The sequence below is a fragment of the Eptatretus burgeri genome, chromosome 16, assembly GCF_056783735.1.
Source record: "Eptatretus burgeri isolate ZD-2024b chromosome 16, Ebu_testis_v1, whole genome shotgun sequence".
NCBI lineage: Eukaryota > Metazoa > Chordata > Myxini > Myxiniformes > Myxinidae > Eptatretus > Eptatretus burgeri.
The window spans coordinates 59,569,458-59,595,383 of NC_140976.1; the positions used below are offsets into that span (position 1 = coordinate 59,569,458).

The window sequence follows — 25,926 nt, forward strand, 5'->3', positions numbered from 1 at the left end:
CAGGGCAGACGGTGACGTCTGTTTCACCGAGCCCCCGCCCCGTTCAGGGAGGTCCATAAAAAGACGACACCATCCTCAGTGCAAGAGGAGTTCTGTGGAGAGGAGTCTCAAGAGAGAGTTTTTTTGGAGGACTTGAGTTGGTCGGTGTGCGTCATGCAGTTTCAGCGGGAGTCTGGGTCGTTCGAGTGGAGTTCTGCATTTGGCTGGCGTTCGTAGGAGTTTTCCTGGGTCCCGTCCATGACCCTGATTTCCGCCCTGGGACTCTGACTGCTCCGCTCGGGTTCCTCCACGGGCACGAATCCCACGCGTGTGACTGTGGGCCGAGCCGCACGACCATTAGCAGGTGCCGCACCACGGAGCACCCCCTCCCTTAAACATGCAGGTACCCAAGCGAACTGCGACCCCCAGCTCGTCTCTCCCTCTCTGGCTGTGGGGGACTTTTAATAAATCATCTGAGTGTGCGTCTGAGTGTGTGGGCCCGTCTTGTAAGTAGAAACTGTATAAGTGTTCTTGAACATTGCAAATTCACACCAGTATATTCCGTGATAAGTCTTGCTCTGTGTCTTCTTTATTGTAAATAAATTACTGCAGAAATGTTCCCAGTTCGTTTCTGTCCTTTCTTTCATTGGTCCAGCATGGTTCGGATCTGAGTTTAGCCGGGTCTTTGTTTCCCGTTAGTCTGCTCATCCTCGCCGGCACGGCTTTGGCAGTTCCGCTCGACTGCACCCTAAACGGAGTTAGTAGTCGGTAGTTGGAACTCTACCCCAGTCGGTAGAGTGACCCGGTTCGAGCAAGACGTGCCGAGGGCGTGGTTCCCCGGTAGTCGAAATCGCGTAGTGAATTAGGTACATTGGTTCTTGACAAAAATACCCTACGCTACGCGGTTGAGATATTGGTGTCCACGGTCAGTTAAGTGACCCGCCGCCTCACAGAATTATCCGGAGCGACGGCCAACAATTCCGGGGAGTCTGGTGGGAGACGACGTAACCTCCCCCACCTGGTGGTCGTTCTCGCCACCGGACCTCCGGCCCGTAACAATATAATGCCTGATGTTGGCTTAATGGTTAGGGTTGTGGGCTTTGGATCCGAGGGTCCTGAGGTTCAAATCCTGCTTTTCTGTTGAATTAATACCAGGTGGGGTTGACTTAGCCTGTCATCCTTCTGAGGTCGGCAAAATGAGTGACAGTTTGCTCGGATGATTGAGCCATTTGAGTATCCTGTGCTGGAGTGGTGATCTGTCCAGGATTGTGTCCAATAGCCCAGCAGATTGCTTAGGCAGCACCAATGCTCTGCATAGAGTGTGGTCTCAATGGATGGATGTCTATATATTAGACTATAGACAATAGAGGGATGATACAGGGGAAAAATGGATGCCCATTCAAATGTGTACATAATGATATGCATATAAACCATGATAGAGTGATGTTATAAGCATTTAAAAGCCATAGCTTTTATTCTCGAGCATTTTCTGAACTGTTAAGACAGAAAAAGACACCAGAATACATCGCTAAATTACCACAATGAGAGATCGCTAATATGCCAATTTGTGCTTCTTCTTCATCTTCTTCCCCTCTTAAAACGATGTAAAACTGCAGCCTAACTTTCCTCAATAACTGCTGAAGCCATGATGCTGATTCCAATGCGAGGAAGTTACTTTGTCTCTGAGCAACCCCCCCCCCCCCAAAAAAAAACCTAGCTCCAAACTCTCACCCCGGTGTTTCACAGGTAGGTTGATTTATCAATGTGTGTGCCGTCTCTTGGATGGACGATAAACTAGGAGTCTCATCTGCCGGAATCCCTCACCCCTCTCCCTCTTTCAATCCTCCCCTCTCTCACCCCTATCCCACCCCTCTCTCTCCCTGCCAACCCTACCCCCTCTCCCACCCCTCTCCCTCTTTCTGACCCCGGCCTTTCTCTCTCTGACCCCTCCCCTTTCTCCCCTTTTTCTCTTCTCTCTTTCTCTCACTCCAACTCCTCCCCCTGCTCTCCTACCCTTCCCCCTCTGTTGAGGGGACTAGCATGTATGAATCAGATTCGGAGTGAGCTGACTGGTGGGGTGCAAAGGTCATTGCATGTACGAGCATGCATGCATGCATGCATGCATGTATACCTTTGCCAGGAAGATAGTGTGGGTTTTAAATGTTCCCGCCACAATTCTCAAAGTGTGCGTGTGTGTGTGTGTGTGTGTGTGTGTGTGTGTGTGTGTGTGTGTGTGTGTGTGTGTGTGTGTGTGTGTGTGTTTCATTAAGCAAAACATATCCTCTGCGAACTCCCCTACCCCTATCGATCTCTCTATCTTTCTATCTATCTGGACGGTGGTTATGGCCGGGTGGAGTTTTGTTCCGGACGCATGCGGGCAGTGTTTGGCTCCGGACGCATGCGGGCGGTGTTTGTCTGGGAAAACAGCTTGGCTCCGGATGCGTCCGGGTGGTGTTTGTATCTGAATGTGTCTGGGTGGTGTTTATGTCCGGACAGGCGTTGTCTCCGGATGCATCCTTACGGGAGTTTGTCTCCGGACGCGTCCGGACGGGAGTTTGTCTCTGGGCGCTATTCATAGTATGACTTGTCCAAAATGGATTTCAGACATTATTTTGTTTCCATCTTCACTGTTATTCTATGCAGAAACATTTTGATGAGACAGTATGAATCGTAATTAATGCTTCACCACACGTCTGCCTTCCCTTCCCCCACCACTCCTCACTCTCCCTCCCTCCTTACTCCTCGCTCCCCCACCCCTCCTCACTCTCCCACCCCTCTTTGCCCCCCCCTTCCTAAGTATTCTGTCTGCGAAGCAACAGGTGGTATATTTTCTAGTTCATAATAAAACAAAGTTATATGGTGCAACAGGCGAGTTATTTCTTTCTCAGCCAGATTCCTCTCATACTCAATTTGCTCAGAACAAGTGTTTATTACAATCATTTGAAAATGCCATCTACAGTATTGCATTCACAATTCACACAAAAAAGAAAGGAAAAATAAAAAAAAATATGGAGGATTGAGGCCAGCTTTCACCTGTCAGTTTTCTTCTTTTCAGTGTCGAGGGCCCGCAGCGCATGCTGAAGGCGGTCAGTGAGCACCTCAAGCTGCTGAGTGAGCTGGTATTCCTCACGGAACTGCTCACCCAGCAGCACCAGCTCTCTGCTGGCGTCGTGCAGAGGAATGTCACTGAGATGCAGACCACGCCGCGCCAGGCCAGAAAGGTCCAGCACACTGAATAATGCAGAGAACTGGACTTTATTATTGGGAAGACAAATTATCAGAGGCTCTCACCCTTTTCATATTCATACATTTTTTGTGAAGCATAACAACTCTACCTCAAGACAGCACTGATGAAGGATGGTTCTTTACGATGTATGTAGACATCCTTCAACATTAAGATTAAGAGAATCATTAAAAGACCAAATGCAAGAAAAGAAACTCAAGAAAAATAGCTTGGAAAAAGTATGGTTCACTATAAGCAACACCTCCAGGTCATTTCAGTCCCGAGTGGGTTCTCTTATCAGGTTGACTTCCTGTGTGGTGAGTCATGATTTGAGCTGTATCCAAGGTAATGAAAGAGATGAGCTCACCTAGGTGAGCACAGGAACAGCATGCTGTCTGCATGTGGAAGGAGCATCATTTGGCCTTTAAGTCTGAGGAGTTCCTCTTCACAGTCACCCATTTCACTTGATCCTACATCCAGCACACCCTCCTGTCAGAACAGAGTTTAACAATAACCTTCTTCATGTCACAGTAATCCCATTATATTTTGAAAAGTATCTGCATATTCGATAAATCTGCACTGCTTAAGCACTGGACGAAATGAGCTTGAAACTATTAGTTGTACTCGCGGTGTGCACAGGGAGGTTTTTGGCAGTAGAAAAAAAACCGCATGGTTTCAGGGTTCAGGGTTTGGGGAGGACGCACAATCTCTGCATGTAAATCTCCATGAACTAGCACCACCCCAGTGTGAGGGGGTATTACAAGTCTGACTGAATGCGTCAATTATCCAGACTGTAATTCTGGGGGAATTTAACCCATCCATAGAGACAGTTTCTTTGCTAATGATACTGTAATTTGAGAAGTGTGTGTGTGTGTGTGTGTGTGTGTGTGTGTGTGTGTGTGTGTGTGTGTGTGTGTGTGTGTGTGTGTGTGTGTGTGTGTGTGTGTGTGTGTGTGTGCATGCATGCATGCGCACTCCTGAACCACCCTACCGAATGAGTTGAAAACTGGTTGTGCTCGTGTGAGGGAATTCCGTGACTATTTTATTCCATGGGGGTGGGTGGGGGAATTATTTTGTGCCCATGCCGATTTGCAGACAATTTTGAAGGACTCTGGGTACCCCAAGTGCATCGGCAAAATTTGGTGGAAGTCAGTTAAGCCATTTTCCTTTCCATACGGCATGCATACATACATACATACATACATACATACATACATACATACATACATTTTCTAATGCTGGATTTGGCCAAGTGGGTAAAAATGGGCAGAGGTTAACATATTTATCTCACAGAATAAGTGTAATGTAGTTGCTGTAATTAAAAAAATGGTGTTGAGCCACGTGTTTAGAAAGATTTAGTTGCCCCACCCAAGTGTCTGCCTGCAAGCTGTGCTCCCCCCCTCCCCCCCACGCCCCAGCATAAGCGAACCTCACCCATTGTGTCCCTGTATATCTCCGGTTCGGTGGTGCGTGGCTAGGAGACACAAGGGCACCACGAGGATGAACCATGCCAAGAGTCACTCTGTCTCTGTGAGCATCGCATGGAGACTGGAGAGCAGTCTTTCTTCTCTCTTTTTTCTCTCTCTGTCTGTGTGTATGTGTCTATCTCTGTGCGTCTCTCTGTGTGTCTCTGTGTGTCTCTGTGTGTCTCTCTCTCCCTCTCTCCCCCCCAATGAATAATTAAGTGCTATATTAAAGGTCCCAAGGGCACGTTGGGGGTTTATTTCAGTACTCAGAGGGTCTGGATCGCCCCTTGCAGCTGTGCTCTTCTTCTCCTTCTTCGCCGCACCATTTTGTTGTAATAAATCCCGTTAAATGAGAACGTGTGTTGTCATCGGCCACAGGCTCCAAAGTGCATTTCAAATTGGCAAATAAGCTCATTCGACAGGCAGTTTTGAGTCCATGCACGAAGCCGCTCCATTGGCGGATTGCTTGACAGCTAACTCGGCCAATTCTGTCAGCAAATTCACCAAAGTTCTGCGTCTGAGATGCGGATTCACTCCCAAATTAATCCAGGTGGATGCGGAGAGCTTTTTGTCTCCAAGCCACCCAGGTTAACATTGAAAAAAGCTGTACAGGGTGCGTCAAAAGTTCAGAAACATAGGGAAGTTTGTTTTTTTGATATTTTTTTCTTATCCTTCCTGTTCTTCCGTTTCTGCACTTTTGACTCACCCTGAGTGGTGCATTACCAACTAGGAATTCATTCATCTTCACTAACTCCTTTTCATTGATCTTTCACAAGTGGTCCTACCCATTTCAAGCTATGGTGCCATGACATGAAACAACTAGAAGGGCACTCGGTCGAGCACATACCTTCGCCATGCCTGATCTAAGAGAACATATCGGGCCCAATACATTTTTGAAATATCGTGCAATATATCATATTTTCCCTTTGTATCTTTGTATCTGTAACTAACTCATTAGTTACAGATACTGTTATTGTTATGCTAAGCTGCCCCACTAGTGGGGCAACTTAGCTAAATATAGCATAACAATTGTGCATTTTGTGAGGAAAGCACCAAATTTGGCACACTAGTAGCCTATCATATTATGAACAGATTTGGATATTGGGCCATCTCAAATTCAGCCGCTGATGGCTGTGGCAGCCATTTTCCACTGCCATCAAAAATTTGAGATGGCCCAATATCCAAATCTGTTCATAATATGATAGGCTACTAGTGTGCCAAATTTGGTGCTTTCCTCACAAAATGCACAATTGTTATGCTAAGTTGCCCCACTATTTTCCTTCATTGGTCCAGCATGGCCTGCACCCTCACTTAGCCAGGACGTTATTCCCCAAAGATTTGCTTTGCAGGCGGTACGTACTTGGCAGCACCTGATTCGGTGGATAATCTGGTTAACACAAGTACATACCGAGGGCGTCTTCCCCGGTAAGGAGGTCACATGACCCTTAGGTAAAATGTTTGTGAGACGGAAGACCCTAAGTCATGTGGTTGAGTTATTGGTGTTTGCGGTCAATTAGCGTCCTGCCGCGTCACAAAGTTATTCATGTTTGACAGCCTGCGATTCCCGGTGAGTCCTGAAAGGAACCCAAGACGGTCCCTCCCTCGTGGTTCCTCCACGACACAGAGCCTGCAACAATATATTTGCAAATTTTTGTTTTTAGAGGCAGGTGAGTTACTTTTATGATGTAATCAGTTTTCCTTCATGCAGGCCCTACATACCTTTGTGGTCAGTACAAAGACATTGTTGATATGAGACAAGATTCCACTGAAAGTCAGATCCACATGTGGTCGAACAAGAGTAAAAATGGCAGCCATGTTACATCTCCCAGTGTTTGCCTGTCAGAACGAATACAAAATCAGTACAAGATGATAGGCTTTGTACAACTCTCATCTATACAAGCCAAGTAAAATAAATATACTGGTTGATCGTCCAGATTTCTTCTTTTTAAGGAAGGAGGAGGCCCTTTTTATTTGTTATTATTTATTTATTTTGAAAATGGCCACTGGCTTTTAGTACCCAACAAATCAAGTACCTGACATGCCAGTGTTTTACTCTCAAACAAATATGACGTAGATCATATACTTGGCACGTCATGTACACACTGACTAAGTCTATTAAAATACAATCCACAGTTCTACAGAAATATATAATAAATGTATGGTCAAACACAAAAAACTCCACACTTGGTGCATATTAAAATGATTGGCAATGCCATCTTTCTATATCGATCTGCAGATCGACATTTAATACACAGATTTACAAATGTGGGATTTGGACTCACCTGCGCTCCCTGGTCCAAGTCAGTCGAAGCTCGGTAGAAGTTATAAAAACACAGCATCGACATTGGGAAAATGATCGATTCAAAGAATGGCGGAAGAATTGTGCATGAAGATATGAATTTTTAATTGGTGCAAGCCACTTTAATATATGGTACTGTATGTCCTTCCATTGATCCACCCGTCAAAAATAAAGAAAACGAAACTTTCTAACCCACCATGTTTCCTTCGTTTATAATTTGTTGTTGTTTTGTATTTTTGTGTTGTTTACTTTGGGGTTATTGTTTTGCCTGTTGGGATGAGTCCTCCAAGGAGCGGTCAGTCCCCCACGAAGCAACTTTTTAAGTGGTGCAGCAGTTTCACTACACAGCTTCCTTCAGTCACGGGTGTGACTTTTTATTAATTTTTTCTAGTGATGTTTGACAAAATAACAAACAACAGAAAAAGAAGGCGGTTTCAAAAAAGGAAGCGGGCGGGGATGATCAACTGGTATTTCTATTTTATTTGGCCTAACATATACTGCAACATTGACTTCCATATCGCAAGCCAATTGAGCACCTGTGAAAAACATTACAAATGTGTTAATACAAGCGCTTGCTATTTTTTTTTTTGTTAAATACTTCAAGGACATGAACTTGGGGGACTTAAGTTTGATGATTGATATGGACTCAGTGTACTTACCCTGAGCCTACTATAATTAATATCTCAATTTTAAAAAGCAAATTTTAGTTATTGTTTTGTAGTTATGCCCTCAACATTTAGACTACTTTTAATTGGTAGTTCTTCAAATCATTTTAGGAATTCAATTATATTCACAAACATTTGCTGTTGTAACTTTATTTATTTTGCAAATTGCTTACATTGGTGGAACATTTTGCAGTTTTAGGAGTTTCGCATGCTTACGGAATTTTAGGTGAATTGCTTATACTGGCCATATACATATTATAAACTACAAATTAGAGAATTTGAACTGCACCTCCTCTCCCCCATCCACCTTTCCCCTCCATTTAGGTTACCCTTCCCTCACATTTATTCCAACATCGTTCTAACTTTATTTTATTCACTCACCCCCCCCCCGCCCCTACTCCACCCCCTCGTACTGACCAGCCCATCCTCTTTTGTATCTCTCCCATCTGACCACTTTCCTTACCTTTCCTTAATTATAGTTCACCCTCCTGCTTGTATGCATGTGGTGGTATGTGTCAAAAGAGACAATAAGGATAAGTAAGTAAACACTTGTGTACCTTATATGTAAATTGATCAATATTTGAGCAAAGGTTTCCATCACATGTTATGACATCCTGTAGTCTTGAGTTTTGCCATAAATTCATTTATCAGGACTTAATTTTCCATTTTTATAAACAACCCATTCCTGCATCAAATATGAGATCAGGGCCATCTTTCTGGACATATCTCCAGCTTTCGATACAGTCTGGCATCCTGCCATGCTATCCAAACTATTTTCCTTAGGCTTCCAATACCAACTCCACACATGGCTTACTGACTTCCTCTACTCTCATGGCCAAAGTGTGGCTCTCAACAGAATCCTTTTGTTTCCTCTCCTTGTCAAGGCTGGAGTGCCCCAAGGCAGTGTTGTGGGTCCAGTACTATTCCCCTGCCTGACATCTTGCTCAGCTTGACGGTGTGGAAACCAAGGCCTTTAAGATTATTAGACTCTTCTGTGATGAAGCGGAGTCTATGGGCTTCTCACTTCGCCATCGCAGACAGTTGGTGGTCTCTGTCTTCTACCGCCTTTCTGGTCTTGCACCATCTGCTCTTTCCGTGCTTTGTCCCCCCCCCCCATGTATCTGCAGTATGCACATGGTCCACCATCAACCCCCTTCTGGTGAAACTCCCAAAATCCAGAATTACTGCTCACCTCCAATTATTTGTTCCTCTTTATTTTTTTTTCCTCCTGTGGAACCAAATTCCACATTATCTTCAATCACATTCTTCCCGCCAAGTCTCCACCCTTGAGCTGGTGTCCCTGCACCACATCTGTCTTTCCTGGATTCTGTGGAATCTAAAGCTCTCAAAACTATTGGAATCTCCTGTGACGAGGCAAAAGCACAGGGTCTGTTGCTCTCACACCGCAGGCAGGTCGGTAGTCTTTCTGCTTTCTACCGTCTATATTCTGATATTGCTCCCTCTGCTCCAAGTCCTCTGACTCTCCTTATCTACTCCAGAATGCACATGTTCATCCAGTAACTCCCTCCTGGATACACTCTCAGCTGTCTGCAGACATAACTATATTTCTCACTTCTCCAGTCGATGGAACCACCTTCCGCATAGGCTGTTCTGTCTTGCTCTTTCCTCCACGGCTTCAAACAAGCAGTGCACTACCATCTAGTCATCACCACTTCTGACCTGTGAGCTTTATTATCTTCATTAACCTTTCATAACCCAACCATCTTACTTGCTAGTTTCAGTGTCCCCTCCCAATCCTCTTTTCCTATTCATTTATTCCATTGAAGTTTGTCTCACCATCAGTTCTGCCTTGCTTTTCCATGAGCCTCGCTCCTATTATATTAAAGAAACCATGCCAGGAAAATAACAATTCCAGGTTTGTTTGTTTTTTAACAACAGCAAGTACAACAACAAAGAGAGATATTAACATAATATTGATTCAAAAAAACAACCGAGAAGATGATGCAATTAGTTATTTTATCAATAAAGCTATTTCTTCACCTGTGGAATGATCCGTGAAATCGCCCAGCCGCATTGTAAAATGGTAAGTGAGTGATCGAAGATCAAATGGAAAGGAAAAGCTTTGCAGAATGTGTCTGGTCCAATGAGTGATTGCTCTGAGACTTGGGTCAAAGAGCCACCGATATTGCCAATCCCACGACCATCATCTGCCATGGTGTTCACTTCAAGTCCTTCAGCCTCTTTCTCATTAATCAAAAATTGCACATGGTCAGAATCATCACTCTTGGGCTGCAGCACCTAGACAGTAAAAAAATAAAACAAAGGCAATCAATATTTTCTCCTCCAATTTGTGCAAGCCGCCAAATGGAGTAACTTAGGGTCACAATGAGACCCAAGCAGAGAGGATTCACAAAGATATATGTGAGCTATGGCACTAGGCCAAATGCTTTTTCTTTTCAGAAACACTTTTAATGATACAAGGGGTGCATGTGATTGAAGGAGTCTTTTTATGTCCTTCAATGCAGCTCACTTTGTCGGGCTTGCAGAACAGTTTAGCATGCAATCCATTTGCCTTGATTATCAAACTGGCATCATATAGGCAAAATGATTTTGAGTTATACGTTGTTTTGTAACCAGAATATACAAACAAACGTTTCAGTGTTTGTACTGCGGTGTGCCCTGCCAAGGCTAGTGCATGGCTACAATTTTTTAACAATGTTTTTATGGTTTGCAATGTTATCTTCACCCACCCTTTAGGCTAGTAGTACAGGCAATCCAAATGCACAATGTGCCAATTATGTTTGCAATCAATCATACAAAAATACTTAAATTGCATGCAATTAATCTCAGCCAATCAGAAGGAAAACAAACTTTGCACAGTATGGCAGACCAACCGTCATGTCAATGAGAGTGCTGTGCACACGTTGAGCCACAGTCTTGACTATGCCGATGACTATATCCTCCAAGCCCTCCCGCTCAGAATAGTAGTGAAGAATAATGCCTGGCTCACCAAACCGATCCGTACAGCGGAACGAAGGAGCTCGCATTCCTGGGTATATCGTGGCCAGGTGGTCATGCAGGGCATCCAAGTTCTGAAAGAAACGAGGTCTAAAATGCCCACAGAGACCACATATTTGATTTAACATTGGTGTGTGCCACAAAAATGCACAATATCACAATCTTTTAATTCTGAAACCAGGGCAGCAGTCAAAGTATGCAGATGCTTTGAGATGATGTTGTATCAAGCACATAATGATCAGCTTGACAATGTAGTAAGCAATAGAGGCTGTCGCAACTAATTTAAAACAAAGCACTCGATAACAGACTTGACAGTGTAGTGAGCAGTAGTAGTAGTCACAATTAATTTACAATGAGGCAGTGGATGAGAGATTTGATGGTATTATAGTGAGCAGTTTCGACTGTTGGAGCTAATTTACGATGAAGGCAACTGTGAACTAGATGATGAAGCAGTACCAGAAGATGACATTTTAAGTAGAATGAAATGCTCAGAAATTGTGCTTTTTTGTATACAGATTGAAGGCTTGTGGAAGAGCTAGAATACTGAACAGATCAGAATGCAACATAACAAAAGGAACAGAAGAGAGAGGGGGAAAACACCAACAGCAGGTTTGAAGGACAAAATAGAGAGAGACTTGGACAAACAATGGGTGTGGGGGGAAATGGGCAGGAAAGGATGCAAGGGGTGGACAGGATGGACGCAGAAGCAAACTCTCAGGAAGGAGAAACTGAAAATTTGGAAGGAGGTCATCTAGGGCTTGGGAGAGGGTTAAACAGGAGTAGAAAATATCATGGCTTGATCATGACCAAAAAATCATGGTGGTGAACAGTCATCTGAAGACTTGGAGGGAAGAGTGAGATTGAAGAGAATGTGGAAGTTGGTTCTACAGGTGGGAAAAAAAGAGGAACCAATGAGTTGAGGTGAGCAGTTCTAGATTTTGGGAGTTTCACCAGAAGAGGGTTGATGGTGGACCATGTGTGCCTTGCAGAAACCTGGGAGGGAGGGACAAAGCACAGAAAGAGAGACCATAGACCTGTCTGTGATGGGAAAGTGATAGGCCCATAGACTCAGCTCCATTGCGGGAGATTCTAATAAGCTTGATGGCCTTTGTTTTCACGGCATCAAGCTGAGTAAGGTGTGAGGCAGGGGAACCAGCCCAAAGGGGAGAGCAGGACTCCATCAAGCTGCAGATGAAGACCTTGTAGTTGCATGGGAGTTCAGGTGTGCCAAAGAAGGACTTTGTTCGATGGAGGATGCCCAGTCGGTGACTGGCTTTGAAGGGCAATTTTGAATTGTGGTTTGCCCAAGAAATATTGTGGTCGATAGTGAGACCCAGTAATTTGAGTGACTGAACCTCGTCAAGAGGATTGGTTGGAAAGTATATGGGGTGGGGGTGGGTTGCCAGACAGTTCTTTCAGAGAAATAGTAAGAGTGTTAGATTTATCCTGATTAAAAGACATATTGCAAGTGTTTGACCAGCTTGTGATTTTGCAAGGTCTGAAGAGAGGGAAGTGGCTGCAACCTGTCTGTCTGAAAGATGAGGGATGTCACAGCAGAGGGTGGAGTCATCAGCAAATAGATAAATGATTTTCCAGAGAATCAGAGAGATCATTGATGAAGTTTAGGATTAGGACCAGGCCCAGAACACTGCCTTGGGGGTACTCCAGCCTTGACAGGGAGAGAAGATTAAAGGATTCTGTTGAGTGCCACACGTTGGTTACAAAAGTAGAGGAAGTCAGTAAGTCATGTGTGGAGTTGACCATGGATGCCATAGGCAGAGAGTTTGGAGAGTAAGGCAAGATGCCAGACTCTAGCGAAAGCACGAGATATGTCTAGAGAGACGGCCCTGATTCATGTCTGACATTGAGGGTCTCCATGCATTCTTGAATGAGTAGAAGCAACATGTCTCAGGTGGAGTGGCCTGATTTGAATCCAAATTTATGATCTGAGATGATGCCATTGGAGAAAAGGAAGGATTTCATAACTGCGATGATGGATTCCAAAACATTGCTGATGAATGGAAGTAAGCTGATAGGTCTGTAGTTGAGGGAGATCCATTTTTACACCTTTTAATGTAATGGAGTGATGTTGGCAGATTTCCAAGAAGATGGAAGATGACCTCGAGCAAATAATATGGTGAAAAGGGCAGCAGAGCAGGTTTTTAGGACATGTGAGCTGATGCTGTCCATTCCAGTAGCAGAATCCAGGATGGACGCATCCTGCGTCTATCCTGTCCACCCCTTGCATCCTTTCCTGCCCATTTGCAGAATCCAGGATGGACGAGTTGAGGGTTGACAGAAACTTATCCACTTTCTCAGGTGCAAAAGACATAGACTTCAGTTGCAGTCGGTATGACTGGGATGGTTGGGCACACAAAGTGAGGTGTTGGGAACACAAGATTTGGAAACAAACACACAATTTAAGCATTCTGCCTTCTCATGAGCAGAGTTAGTTGTGGTGCCATTTAAGATGAAGGAAGGGATGGAAGGGGAGCATACACCAGAGACAGACTTATCCATTCGCCCCCAGGTTTTTTAAGAGGGAGACAAGTTTGAAAGTTTAATCTTGAGTTTGGACAAATTTTTTTCTGGCTCTCCGAAGAGTGGACACATACTTGTTGCAGGCTTGTTTGAATGATCTGAGTTTGCCTTCGGTTGGGTGAGCTTTCCAGGAAGAGAATGCAAGCTTTTCAGGAAGACAAAGCAAGTGGTTTTAGAGCAACTGCTTCACCATAGGATTCAGTGTAACGTAGGTGGAAACAAGGGTAAGATAACTGAAGACAAGATGGAATGAATCTGTGCAAAATAGAGAGCAGGTTTCCATGGAAGAATTCCCAGGCTGAGTTAATATCGGGAGCAGTAGATATGGGAGACTAGTCCTAAAGTGAGAAGGCTACTTGCAGTCCCTGCCAATCTGTTTGAGTGAACTGCCAGGCTTGCTAGCATTGAGGCAGCACTCTGAGAATAGCTAGATAGTTGTTAACTCTCACAAACATATGATCAGATTAACCAATTGGAACAGAGGAAGAGCAAGAGACATTTTCATGGAAGTTTGTCATCACCATATCCAGAAGGGAGGATTTGTCATTGACAGAAATCTGGGTGGGAATTACAAAATACCAAAGCAGAAACAACCAGAGTTGGTGTCAAAGCCACCCAATGCTCGCCTGTTTATACATTTATCGTTTTTAAAAGACTAGTCTAATAATTAATATTTTTTATAAAGCATTGCAGTGAAGTATAATTTTAAAGCAATATATGTATTTGTATATTGTAATCAGTAACAAGAGTGCAAGTGAGCACAATATACGCCCGAACAAGAAGGTATATACAGAATTGTGCTACTACATGGAAAACAGCATCCTGGTTGCCATGGCAACCACTTTAGATGACGAACGTATGTCACGACACATCGTCTCCACAGTCTGCACCTATGTACCAAATATGAAACGTGAAAGTTAAAAACTTTGGGAGTTAGAGTGCGGACAGGAACGGACGGACGGACAGACAGACAGACAGACGGACGGCCGGCATCATATATATATATATATATATATATATATATATATATATATATATATATATATATATATATATATATATATATATATATATATATATATATATATATGTCGGCCGTATAAAAAAAAGTGTGGTCGATAAAAACATTAGAAAGGAAAAAAAATAACTTGCACCAAAAACTTTAACATTTTCACACTCACGCTGACGCTCACGCCGAGGGTTTCACTATAGCTCTCTGTTCTTCGAACAGGCGGGTTAAAAATGAATATATTGTAATAAAAAGAAAGGACAGAAATGAACATAAAGCAGCTCAGACTCCCAATGGCCCAATCTTGCTCCTTACTCGGCATCCTCAAGTCACCCTGTCCGTGATGGCCCTGGTTCTGCGGATGGTTCTGTCATGGTCACATCATCGATGTGACCACGACAGTTGTGAAAGCATCCTCCGGGCGATGAGCATCATGGCAGATCACCGACAGGGAGAGCAACACGGCAGATCACTGACAGGAAGAGCAACATGGCAGATCACTGACAGGGAGAGCAACATGGCAGATCACTGACAGGGAGAGCAACATGGCAGATCACTGACAGGGAGAGCAACATGGCAGATCACTGACAGCTCCCAGAAGCATTGGCGACCACCACTGCCAAAGGGGAGCTCCACAGGGTCAATGGCACACCATGTGTGCATGTCAATGGCACACCACACAGCATCAGCTGCACCCTGCCCATCAACTGTGGCATACCCATCCATTTTTGAGTAGGAGCCCATCGATGTGACCACGACTGATGACCACCTGGATCATGGCTCAGCTGGCTCAAAAGACAGTCTTCCAAGGCAATGGCAAGGGCACCTCAGTGTGCACATAATGCCTCACCCCCCCTAAAACCTAGCAACCACAGAAAGCAGACTGTCTACGTACAGTCGTGCCCCACTCCCAAAGCATATGAACTGCCTGGCATGGAACTCCTTGGCAGCCATGTACTCCTACAGCAGCAGAGGCCATACCACACAGGGCGATGGCGTGGCTCACAGCAGTGATTAGCCGCCATTTAGGTTGCAGAAGTTGGAGATCCCATTGTATCTCTCCAAAAGGACAGACCATTGTGTGCCGAACCCTGGCTAAGTTCCCGGCCCTTACTTTCAAAAGGATGTAAATATTGTTTGATGAAGTTAATGGTATGCTCGTACATCGACGAGAAGTAATTTGTTTATGTATAGTGCTGTGGATAAAGTACAGCCAAGATGTCTGGTGTTCCAAATGGACACTTCCTTTGTCTAAGTTTCGTTGTCCAGTACTGTATATCCTTTAAGAACACTACAACAAGCCAAATAAAAAGTGATTTTATGTTCTCCAAAAATAACTTTACCTGCAAAAATTCTTGAACGTTGGAACCGAGCACCCGCAGAATGGTATCGTACCCAGCCTCTTGGCAAAATTCAAAGAACATCTTTCCAAATTTCTGTAAGATCTCACTGGCATCGATCTCTAAAACAGAGGATGGGACAAAATTTAACTTGTAAGACAGGGAGTTTTCTTTACGATATTGTTATCTTGATGAGAGGGACATAGAAATAAGGCCTTATCCCGTTTCACATTAATAATAAGGATGTACTAAGGTCAATGTTCAGCGATAAGTCATCCTGTTTGTTTCTGCACTGCCAGAGGATGATGTAGGGATTTGTAGTGTCTCGGACAGATTAAGGTGTATTGTCTCATTGTTCTTCCGTATCAAACAGGGTGGGAGCCAGGTGTTGTTGTGTGTGCCTGTAATTTAGCTACTTAGAAGCTTGAGTTGGGGTATCGCCTGTGAACTGGGATCCCCTGCACTTCACCATGCTATACAGAGCCATACTTTGTATGGAGGAGCCTGAGGATGACACAATGAGAAGTGGCATCAAGTTGTGAAAGCAATGTGTCGTGTATGGGCGGAGCGTGTACTGTATGGGCGGAGCCGCGAGTCACGGTTGGTGGTGGTCACGTGGTTGTGGCTTCATACCTCACGACTCGCCCACTAGGGACTTGTAGCACCAGTAGCGTCAGGAGCAGCATGTACTTTCATTAGCAGTGTCCTGTAGGTCGTGTGCCTGTAGAGTGCATCGAGTACGTAATAAAGCGGGAGTTACGGGCATCGTGCGTCCACCCTCTCGCTCGAGACAATAAAGCGGGGTTGTGCTATCCTCCGGCTCGTGTCTGCCTGCTCGCACCTCTGCCACGACATTACAGTTTGGCGACGAGTCTGTTTCGGATCGACGCGTGCAGAGTGCCTGGTTTTCCTCGGTATTGACTTTGAGTCTTTGGCTGGAGCAATTGGATTGTAGGGCGCATGGAGCGCCGGGAAAATCAGCGCAGTTCGCGTGGCGCGAGTTCGATCACCTGGCGAGGAGCCCAGGGAAGCGCATCGCGAGTTTCGCCACACGGGTGAAGCATCTCGCCAGCGCCTGCACGTCAGAGTGGTTCAAATTCACGTCGAGTGAACGGCTGGGCTCGGAGATCATTTTATTTCTGATTTGCAAGCCTCGGGAATGGTTTCTGTAATGCCACGGCTAAAGGACGAGGACATTACATTCAACTCAGATGCGGCGTCGGCCGTCGCACAGACTCTGAGAGATGTCCGGAGCCTCGATGGCCGGAGCGCAACAGGTGATCTGGAGCTCCGTGCGGTGTACCAAGCGCCCACGGCCGCACGCACAGTCTTTGGTGCGGGTCCTGACCGAACGTTGCAAAGCGGTCAGTCGGACGGCGGTCTGAACACTCAGGGACATCTATGGTGTGTGTGCCAGGTGTCATTGGCCATCATAGCGGTCATGGATGGCAGTGTGCGAAGCGACCCCAACGTCCCGGGTCGAGACCTACTGCCGGTACGGTGTTTTGTGCATGACTTACATTTTTACGCCCCGGGTCGAGTCCTGCAGCCTGGGCATAGCGATCCCGGCGGCCCGGAGCAGGAGATGCAGCCGATGTTGAGCCTGTTTTCAATTGGTCCGAAGGTAACAAGACCAATGACAGTGGAGGTCAAAGTGATCGGGGCACTGATCGTGTTTTGAGTTCAGACCGGAGCGGAGGTGTCGATCATAAGCGAGCGCACCGCTCGTGCACTCCCCGGTCTACGTCTTTTCAGGTCTACCCTCGCATTGCACACGTATACCGGTGAAGCGCTACCAGCGGTTGGCAGGGCACGCGTCTTGGTCGCCCATCAAGGTCAGTGGGTCGCGCTCTCGCGGTTCGTGGTGCGAGGGGAGGGGCTCACCCTTTTGGGTCGGAGCGGGTTGGCCCGCATTCAACTAGACTGGATGGCGCCAGCCAGTGGCCTTGGACGTCCCATGCCAGGCCGATTAGAGGTTCCTGTTTCGGAGTTTGTACCTCCAGCTGCACCTGTGTCTCCTTCGGGCCCCGTACCTCCGTTTGGGCCCGGGCCTCCCTCGAGACCCGAGGGTGAGGTCCCGGTGGCAGGAGCCGCGACGATGCAACATGGGTTTCCATTCATTGCTTCCTGCAACTACGATATACGGTTCTGGAGCAACGGGGGCCATGCCAGCTGCGACGGACTCTCGCGTTGCGCTCATGATACAGTGCACACCCGTGTCGTTCAGGCGATTTCAACGGGGGATTGGAGCGAGCCGGTCGCATTCAAGAAGTTCGCGGAACGCGAACATCGACGGTGGCCTCTGCGACGTTTAGATGGGGACCGGCACGCAAGTCGCCTCAACGTTGTGACAACCAAGAGGCGTGCGCGCAGCGTGGTTCATAAATTGTTAATTGTTGTGTATTTGATTCTCGCGGCATGAGTGATTCAGCATGGCATTATTAAAGCAAATACCGACAGTCCGCGTGTGAGCAAGATGTGTTTGATTGGGATCAATGCTTTCTTTGATGTGAAGAGCTCGCGGACGATCGTTGCGAATAAAGAGGTCTTTCAGATCTCGATCGGCGATGACAGTCCGCAGTTCGCTGCAGCCTCATGTGTTAACGTTATACTGTGGGAACGCGCTGTACGTGAAGGGAAGTTTGCATCTGCGCAGACGATGTTTTTGCTGCTTTATGACGTGGCTGTGCATGCAGTGCACGCTGATCGTCCGTGTGGACGTGCATGGAGGTCTCGACAGGATTTGATGCGTGGTTTTGTATGGGATTGCTGGTACTGCAGCCGGCTAATTGCCGGTTCAACTTGCACGTGGGACTCCGGTGCTGTTCAGCGTCACCCCTCCCGTTACTCTCGCGGGGGCCGGGGCCGTTATCTTCCCAAGGCCGCCCCACTCGCTGCTCCCACCAGCGACGGCGCCCTCATGTCTGGTAGACTCAGCGTGTTTACCTGTTTCTGTCCGTGGGGGACGGGCAAGCTTCTCTGCCGGGGGGGGCTGGAGGTTCGACGATTCATGTCACCTCGACCTCGCCGGATGGCGTGTAAGCACGGGCCGCCTGGGGGCGCTTCTGCAGTCCACTGTTTTGGGATTCAACTCACTCGCATCGCCACGATATATGTTGTGATGGGGATAGAAGGCTGAATTATGGGCCAGATTATAACGACGACATTATTGTGACAGGTTGTGCAGATGAAGCACGTTTTCTTTTGTGCTGTCTCATCTGGGTTTGATTCACAGCCGACCTTCACCCCAGGGTTACATCTAGGTGATGTGGTACTAGGGAGATTTTACATGATTGATGTCATTTTGTTCCTCTGTGCTTGTTTGTGTCATATTGTCATAGTGTTTTTTTTCTTTTTCACCAGTTGTTTTTTTTTGTATCATGGTGCCAGTGCGTTTGCTAAATGCCATTTTGGCTCTGGTTGCTTTCTGTGTTGTAGTGTCAATGATTTTTGATTATTGTCATTTTCATCATGCTTTTAGGGGGGAGGAGTGTCGTGTATGGGCGGAGCGTGTACTGTATGGGCGGAGCCCCGAGTCACGGTTGGTGGTGGTCACGTGGTTGTGGCTTCATATGTCACGACTCGCCCACTTGGGAAATGTAGCACCAGTAGCGTCAGGAGCAGCATGTACTGTCATTAGCAGTGTCCTGTAGGTCGTTTGCCTGTAGAGTGCATCGAGTACGTAATAAAGCGGGAGTTACGGGCATCGTGCGTCCACCCTCTCGCTCGAGGCAATAAAGCGGGGTTGTGCTATCCTCCGGCTCGTGTCTGCCTGCTCGCACCTCTGCCTCGACATTACACAATGGAAAATCTTCTAAACTCTTAGTAATGCTGCTGTCATCTTGCCATCATATCTCTAACCCTTCGTATTCATAATAATATGTATTGCCCATTATGCTAAATAGTTGAACATTAACTATATATCTTGTAAATAAAGTTCTTCTAAGTTTATGGTTCATCTGCTGTGTCCATCAATGACGTATGCTCTACTTGCCATTGACTTTCTCACAACAAAGTAGTTCATGGTATACAAAACGTATCAATTCTACATCAATGACCAAAAGTACCATTTGCAAGCCATGTATAAACGGCCCCAACAGTGATGGCTGCAGGAAAGATTTGCAATGATAGCTTTAACTACACACCATCAGAAAAACAGATTTGCTTATCATGAGTGTATATTAGTAGGTGAGCTATCATCAGCACCTGGCTAAATTCTAAATTCCTGCTCTAACCTCAAGGGGGCACTGCATCAGTGGCACAGCTGTGCCCCCAGCAAATTATGCTACCCACAGCCATGTGCTGCATATGAAAGAAGGAGGAGTGTTTGTTGAAAACAAAAATAAATTCTACACGAGATCGTTTGTACCAGAAACCACAAACAGCACTTGGTTAGTTACGAGTTGGTTGTCAAAATTGGCCTCACTTAAGATCTTGCTTGCTGCAGTGACAAGGTCATAGGTCTGGGCATCGTCATAAATCGTCCGCACAAGAAAGTGACCCTCGATGTCGAGCTGGGCCTCCATTCTGCAAAAAATAAAAAAATATATATTGGAGTGCAGATGTAAGATGAAGGGTGGATACATTTTAGAAGGCAAGGAAAAGGAATTTTGTGGATAATCCACAAAGATATGTCGAGTGAAACTTACTCTTTTGTTAATAGCCGTGGATTATGGACTGTATTGTCTCCTAATACTATTCAGAGCATGGAAACAAGACTCCACCAGCATCTGACTTATTGTTAATTGTGTAAAAAAAAACAAACCACTTTCACGAGAATCAGGTTGTCGTGAAAGTGTTTAACAGTGTGGTCAAAGTCAGAAAAACATTCAGAACAATAACTCAAAAGAAACATTCAACATATCCTTGAGGGAATGAACTAGGCAGTGTGATGAAAGTGAATAGACTGTGCAACCTTCCTCTAAAGTCTAAACACAAGACAGAGCATTTATTAACCGTTTCAGTGCTGTTGGCCATGATCGTGGGCCGCATCATTGTTCAACAATCTGTATTATTTGTTTCTATTTAAGTGTTTATTCCTGTGGGTGGCCTTATAAACAACACACATTTTATTCAGTTTGCCTGAAAAAAAAAACATACCAAACTGTCATGTTGCATACTTGAAAAATTCAGTGATCAAACAGTTAATGCAGATCGTCAGGTCAACAGATTAGATCTGTGACTTGCTACAGGTACCATGTAAATCTGTACTAACCTGTTTCACAGTCCGGTTGTCGGCGATTAAACCGTCTCCCCTACCAGGCTACCTGGTGAGGAGGGTGTTTGGATATGGACACCCAGCAGGATTAAAAACAAAACCTGTCAAAAGGCAGAAGAGCTACTTGTGAGCCAACGATCATCCACATCTGGTGCCCAACTGTGTCTGCGGACATCTTCCTGCAGTTGGGTACCTCTTTCCAGGAGGTTTGTGGCAGGATTTGCACTTCGGCCACCATAAAACACTTAATTCCGCAAAACACAAAGAAATGCAAAGAAAACTGAAAAACCATTCTGTGGGAGTACCTCCTGTGCAGCTGCCCTTCACAGGGTAGCTCACTGGGTGATGGGATTTAGGCAAAGCCTTTGGGATCCCCATTCTATGATGATAGAAGGAAAAGCATGAGGTAACCTTCCTGGGTCAGATTGCGGCAATGAGTGTCAGGGTGGTGCTGATGTGTCGTCCACCAGATGGCGATCTCCTTGGGTTAACCAGAGGGAGTCCCTTCGGGAGGGGGCCGGGAATCTCCTATCCCTAAGAGAGGATGATCACATATCTCTGCTATCACCTGAGCTCCAGCGTTTGGACATCGGTATTGCAGCACTCACTGAGGTTTGGAGACCGGATAATGGTGAGATCATGGTGGGTGGTTACACCTACTACTGGTCTGGTTGCTCTGATGGTTACCATACAGAAGGGGTCCAACAAGCTGACTCCCATGATAATTGAGGTAACTGGTCAACAAGTGTATTAAGAGACTGAGGATTCGTCACTCCTTGGGTGTCATTTTCCTGGTCTATGTATATGCTCTGACTGAGGCAAGTGATCTCACTGTGAAGGAGGCATTCCATGCCATGCTCAAATCTGTGGTTGATCAGTGGCCTAGGCTCCTGCCTTGGGGATTTAAATGCATTGACTGGCACTGATAGGGATGGTTATGAGACATGTTAGTCCCCATGGGTCTGGAACTGTGAATCTGAAGAGCACCAAGTTCCTTGACATTGCAAGAAATCGTGAACTTAGGGTGGCTGGTTCATGGTTTCAGCACTCACAGCCTCATTGCTGGACTTGGTGTTCCAATGCTGGTGCTGTGGCAAAGGAGATTGGCCGGTTGCTTGTTGATGCTTGCTGGAGAACGATTCAGAACTGCAGGGTCTACGGGAGTGATCAGTTCCTCAGTACTGACCACAGGCTTGTTGTAGCAACTCTGAAGTTGCAGCTTGCATCCAGGAAAATGGTACCATCCCAGCCTCAGCTAGATGTTAGCAAGGCTCAAGGATGAGAGGGTAGCTGAGGAGTTTTCATGGATTTGGGGGTGGGGGGTTGCTAAGTGGGGATTTGCGGGGGTCTGAGTGTTTTGGGGAATCCCAAAGAGTTGTGGAGTGCCTTCAAGAATACCATCCTTGATGTTGCCTATGGATGTCTTGGACCCACCATCAGGCGAAGAATAACTTTGTCTCCCAAGGGACACTGGATAACATTGACCAGAATCGCAGGGCCAGGCTTAAATGGCAGAGCTGAGCTGTTCAGGGAGTTGAGGCGTAAAACTAAATGTGCGCTGATGGCGAGGAATCTGTGAAAGGGTAGAGCATCACCTGTGGCATAGTGATTCTCATCCTGCTTACAGAGGAACTTGTGCATTGTGTTCCTCAAAGCCCATCCCTCGGTGTATTGGAGTTACGGTGGTGGGCTATTGACAGAGGAGTCCGAAGTGGAGGCCCGCTGGGCCAGTTACTTTGAGCGGCTGTATTAGGCTGACCCACCAGCTGTGGAGTTGGATGTCAGGGGTGTTGCTATCCCTTTTGCTGACCCTCCAATCAACTGTGATCCACCTTCGTTTGTGGAAACAGGCTGCGGTGAACCGTCTGAAATGGGTGTAAAGCTCCTGGGATCTGTGGCATCCATGCTGAACTTTGCAAGAATGGTGGAAATGCTGCACTCTTGGCGTTGCATGCAGTTCTGTGCTCTGTTTGGAGCACAGGCATTATCCCAGCTGACTGGAAGAGGGGCCTTGTTGTCCTCTCTGGAAAGGGAAAGGTGATAGCCAGAACTGCACCAATGACCAAGGGGTGAGACTGCTCTCAGTGCCAGGCAAGGTCTTTGCTTGGATAATTATTGATAGGGTTTGCTACCATCTGTTTGAGCACCTGTGCTCAGTGCAGTCAGGCTTTACACCAAAGAGGTCAATGATTGACTGGATCCTTGCTCTTCAGGTCCTCACCAAACACAGACAAGAGTTTCAGCAGGGGCTGCTCAAAGCCGACGTTGATCTCTGAAAAGCATTTGATTCAGTGAATTGGAATGCCCTCGAGACCGAGAGGATTCTCCATTTTAGTGGGGTGCCACCAAAACTAATCAATCTGATTTTTCAACATACTCTGATATTGAGAGTGCTGTGAGGTGTGGTGGTGGTTCCATCTCCAACTAATTTCCAGTTGTTACTGGAGTTCATCAGGGGTGAGTACTGGCCCCCACCCTTTTCAGTGCTCATATGGACTGCATTCTGGGGAGGATGTCAGAGAGATAAAGCTGCAGTGCATCATTTGGGAATGTCAAGATCTCTGACCTTGATTTTGCAGATGATGCAGTCGTCTTTGCGGAGATGCTGGATATCCTTGTTGGGGCCCTCGAGGAACTTCATGAGGAGTCGGGGCCGCTGGGATTATGGGTTTCCTGGGTCAAAAGTAAGATCCAGGCTATACCAGACATCTTGGATGCTGAAATCTTGTCTGTACCTGTTTGTGGCGAGGATGTTGAGGTTATCGAGAGATTCACTTAACTTGGCAGTGATATTCATGTCTCCGCATGTTGTGAGCCAGAGGTCGACATCTGGGTCGGGCCTGGGGTGTCATGGATTCACTGGATCATGGGGTTTGGCACTGTCGGTGTCTGTGCAGTACGACGAAAGTCCGCATCTTTAAGTCCTTGGTCCTTCCAGTCTTACTCAATGGATGTGGGACTGAGACCCTGACAAAGGATCTGAGAAGGAGTCAACTCCTTCAATCGGCACCAGGTCTCTTCATAGAATCCTTGGCTATTGCTGGCCAGACTTTGTGTCCAATAAGCGGTTGATGAGAGAGATTCTGATGAAACTTGTTACCTGTAAATTCTGTGAGCATCAGCTGCGGCTGTTTGGACATGTGGGTCGTTTTACTGAGGGAGCCTCATGAGTGGAGCGGGCCAACGGGTAAACCACTTGCCCGGTGGTTGCAGCAGGTTGATCAGCATCTCAAGGAGAATGGGATTGGCCAGGTGTCTGCCTGAGGGATGGCCAGATGGAGGCCACTGGACTACCAGTGGAAAATGGATGCAGTGATGTGCTGCTCTGGCGCATGCTCACATACCTGACCTGATGAGTATACCCTGCAGTTGGAATTTTTGGAACTCATTTAATGTATAGCCCGTAGGTTAATTGCATGAAAATATGGAAAGAGGCCATCGCCATATTTTCACACTTATTTAGCCAGTGTTGCTTTTGACTCGACTGCAAAGAATCCCAAAGAATTCTCATCATGTTTTATTGCCTTTTACCACCTTGGAAAAACCACCATGTTAAGGTGTAGCAGCAGCTATACATATATACATAGCAGCTTGAGTGACGTTCCACATTATCATGGTGTTTTTTTTCCTTTTTTCAAAGGCCACTTACAAAAATAGTCACATCAACAACAATAATAATGATAATAATAACTACAACGGCACTCAGTGGAGTACATTCCTCCAACAGGCTGAACAGTTTACATTTTGTATCCCACTGATTGGCCGGATCTGGATCTGGACCTGAACCAAAATCGAATGTTTGTTCTTGTCACCGAACCACCTCATCTACCTCGTTTTGTCATACCTCTTTTATTTATTTTTTTGTGCAGAATTTCAGTTTTAGCCTGAGTTTTCAAGGCTGAATAGTGTGAAAATACAGATGAGTCACCTGTAGTTTTGATGGGCTTTTCTGCAAGTAATCTACATAACAGTAAATGTCAGTGTGTGTGTGTGTGTGTGTGTGTGTGTGTGTGTGTGTGTGTGTGTGTGTGTGTGTGTGTGTGTGTGTGTGTGTGTGTGTGTGTGTGTGTGTGTGTGTGTGTGTGTGTGTGTCACTCATTCAGTCTGTGTGTCTCCTCCATAATTTCAAAACCATGAAACCTTGCAGCCTGAAACTTTGCATGCATACTCGGGGAAGTCCAAGGGAATGCACGACTGAAAATTGGGTGTTTCAGTCAATTAAAACACCCCTTTTGAAGATAATTAATGGCCTTATTTAATTGTATACTTTATCAAGTGCACCCTTGGACACCTCACTCTTGATGGAGTCTTAAGGCGCATCCTGGGTTACCTTGCTGGGTCTTAATTCGTCATTTTGTTCAGCCTGCTCAACAATGCCTCAAGTTGGAACATGGCATAACAGTTCATTAACGATAAAGCACTGAATTTTTTTTTCAACTTTCCTCACATATTATCGAATGCTTCATCAACATTCTGACGAAATCGCTGTATACAATGCTTTTGTAAGTGCTAAAGTTTTCAAATTAGGAACTTGGAGCGATTTCATGCATTGTATGATGCGATTTTCCATGATCTACTCTCACGGACTAATTCAAGTATTTTCATAGAAATATAATTTGAGTTTTGAGGATCGGATAACGTGGACTAAATAACTCGAAATCTGGAGTGAAATCTGAAAATGTTAACAAATGGCGGTTTAGTGTTTTCTGCGGGTATGTGCCATTACCAATCAGCTTGCTATTGCTTGCCAAGCCAGCCCTTCCTTATCAACCATTTACTTGGAGGAGGTGTTTGCTTGAGTGCTTAAGCCACTTGCCGAGCGTCCTACAGTTGATAGCGGAGCAGTTCGTGTCCCGATCGGGATGTACAGTCGGCAGTTGCTATAAGCTATGCCATAACCTCGAGAATCTCTTAAACCAAGCCGGATTGCAAATTTAAGCTCCAGAATTTAACTTAGCAGCACTTCCGACGGCTAAAAAAAAAAAAAATGTTCATTTTTCTAATTCGGACATAGTTTGATATTTCAGGTGTCTTTGGGAGGTAGTGTTTAATATGACGGCTTGGCGATCGCTAATCGCTTGCCAAGCCAGCCGTTCCTAATAAACCATTTCATTGGAGTGCTTCCTTGAGTGCTTAAGCCACTTGGTGAGTGCGATACAATATTTGCACTGTCACTGAGTACTGTAAGCCTGGTGTTGGCTTAGTGG

At 45.8% G+C, this 25,926-nt stretch overlaps 1 protein-coding gene across 8 annotated transcripts in view; it reads right to left on the reverse strand.

Annotated features, from left to right (window-relative positions):
- The window catches only part of GUCY1B1 (guanylate cyclase 1 soluble subunit beta 1), a 48,463-nt gene that overhangs the window by 12,263 nt on the left and 10,274 nt on the right, over positions 1 to 25,926 (reverse strand). For 4 of the 8 annotated variants that reach the window (XM_085860088.1, XM_085860086.1, XM_085860087.1 and 1 more), the window contains 7 exons: positions 19,928 to 20,028; positions 15,505 to 15,623; positions 10,488 to 10,685; positions 9,634 to 9,891; positions 6,388 to 6,504; positions 3,570 to 3,691; positions 3,013 to 3,210 (listed from right to left, as the gene is read on the reverse strand). In XM_085860088.1, coding sequence (XP_085716214.1) covers positions 3,013 to 3,210; positions 3,570 to 3,691; positions 6,388 to 6,504; positions 9,634 to 9,891; positions 10,488 to 10,685; positions 15,505 to 15,623; positions 19,928 to 20,028 — 1,113 coding nt within the window. Of the gene's footprint in view, positions 1 to 3,012; positions 3,211 to 3,569; positions 3,692 to 6,387; positions 6,505 to 9,633; positions 9,892 to 10,487; positions 10,702 to 15,504; positions 15,624 to 19,927; positions 20,029 to 25,926 lie in introns of all 8 variants that reach the window. The other 4 variants (XM_085860093.1, XM_085860092.1, XM_085860091.1 and 1 more) reach the window with 2 other exon arrangements.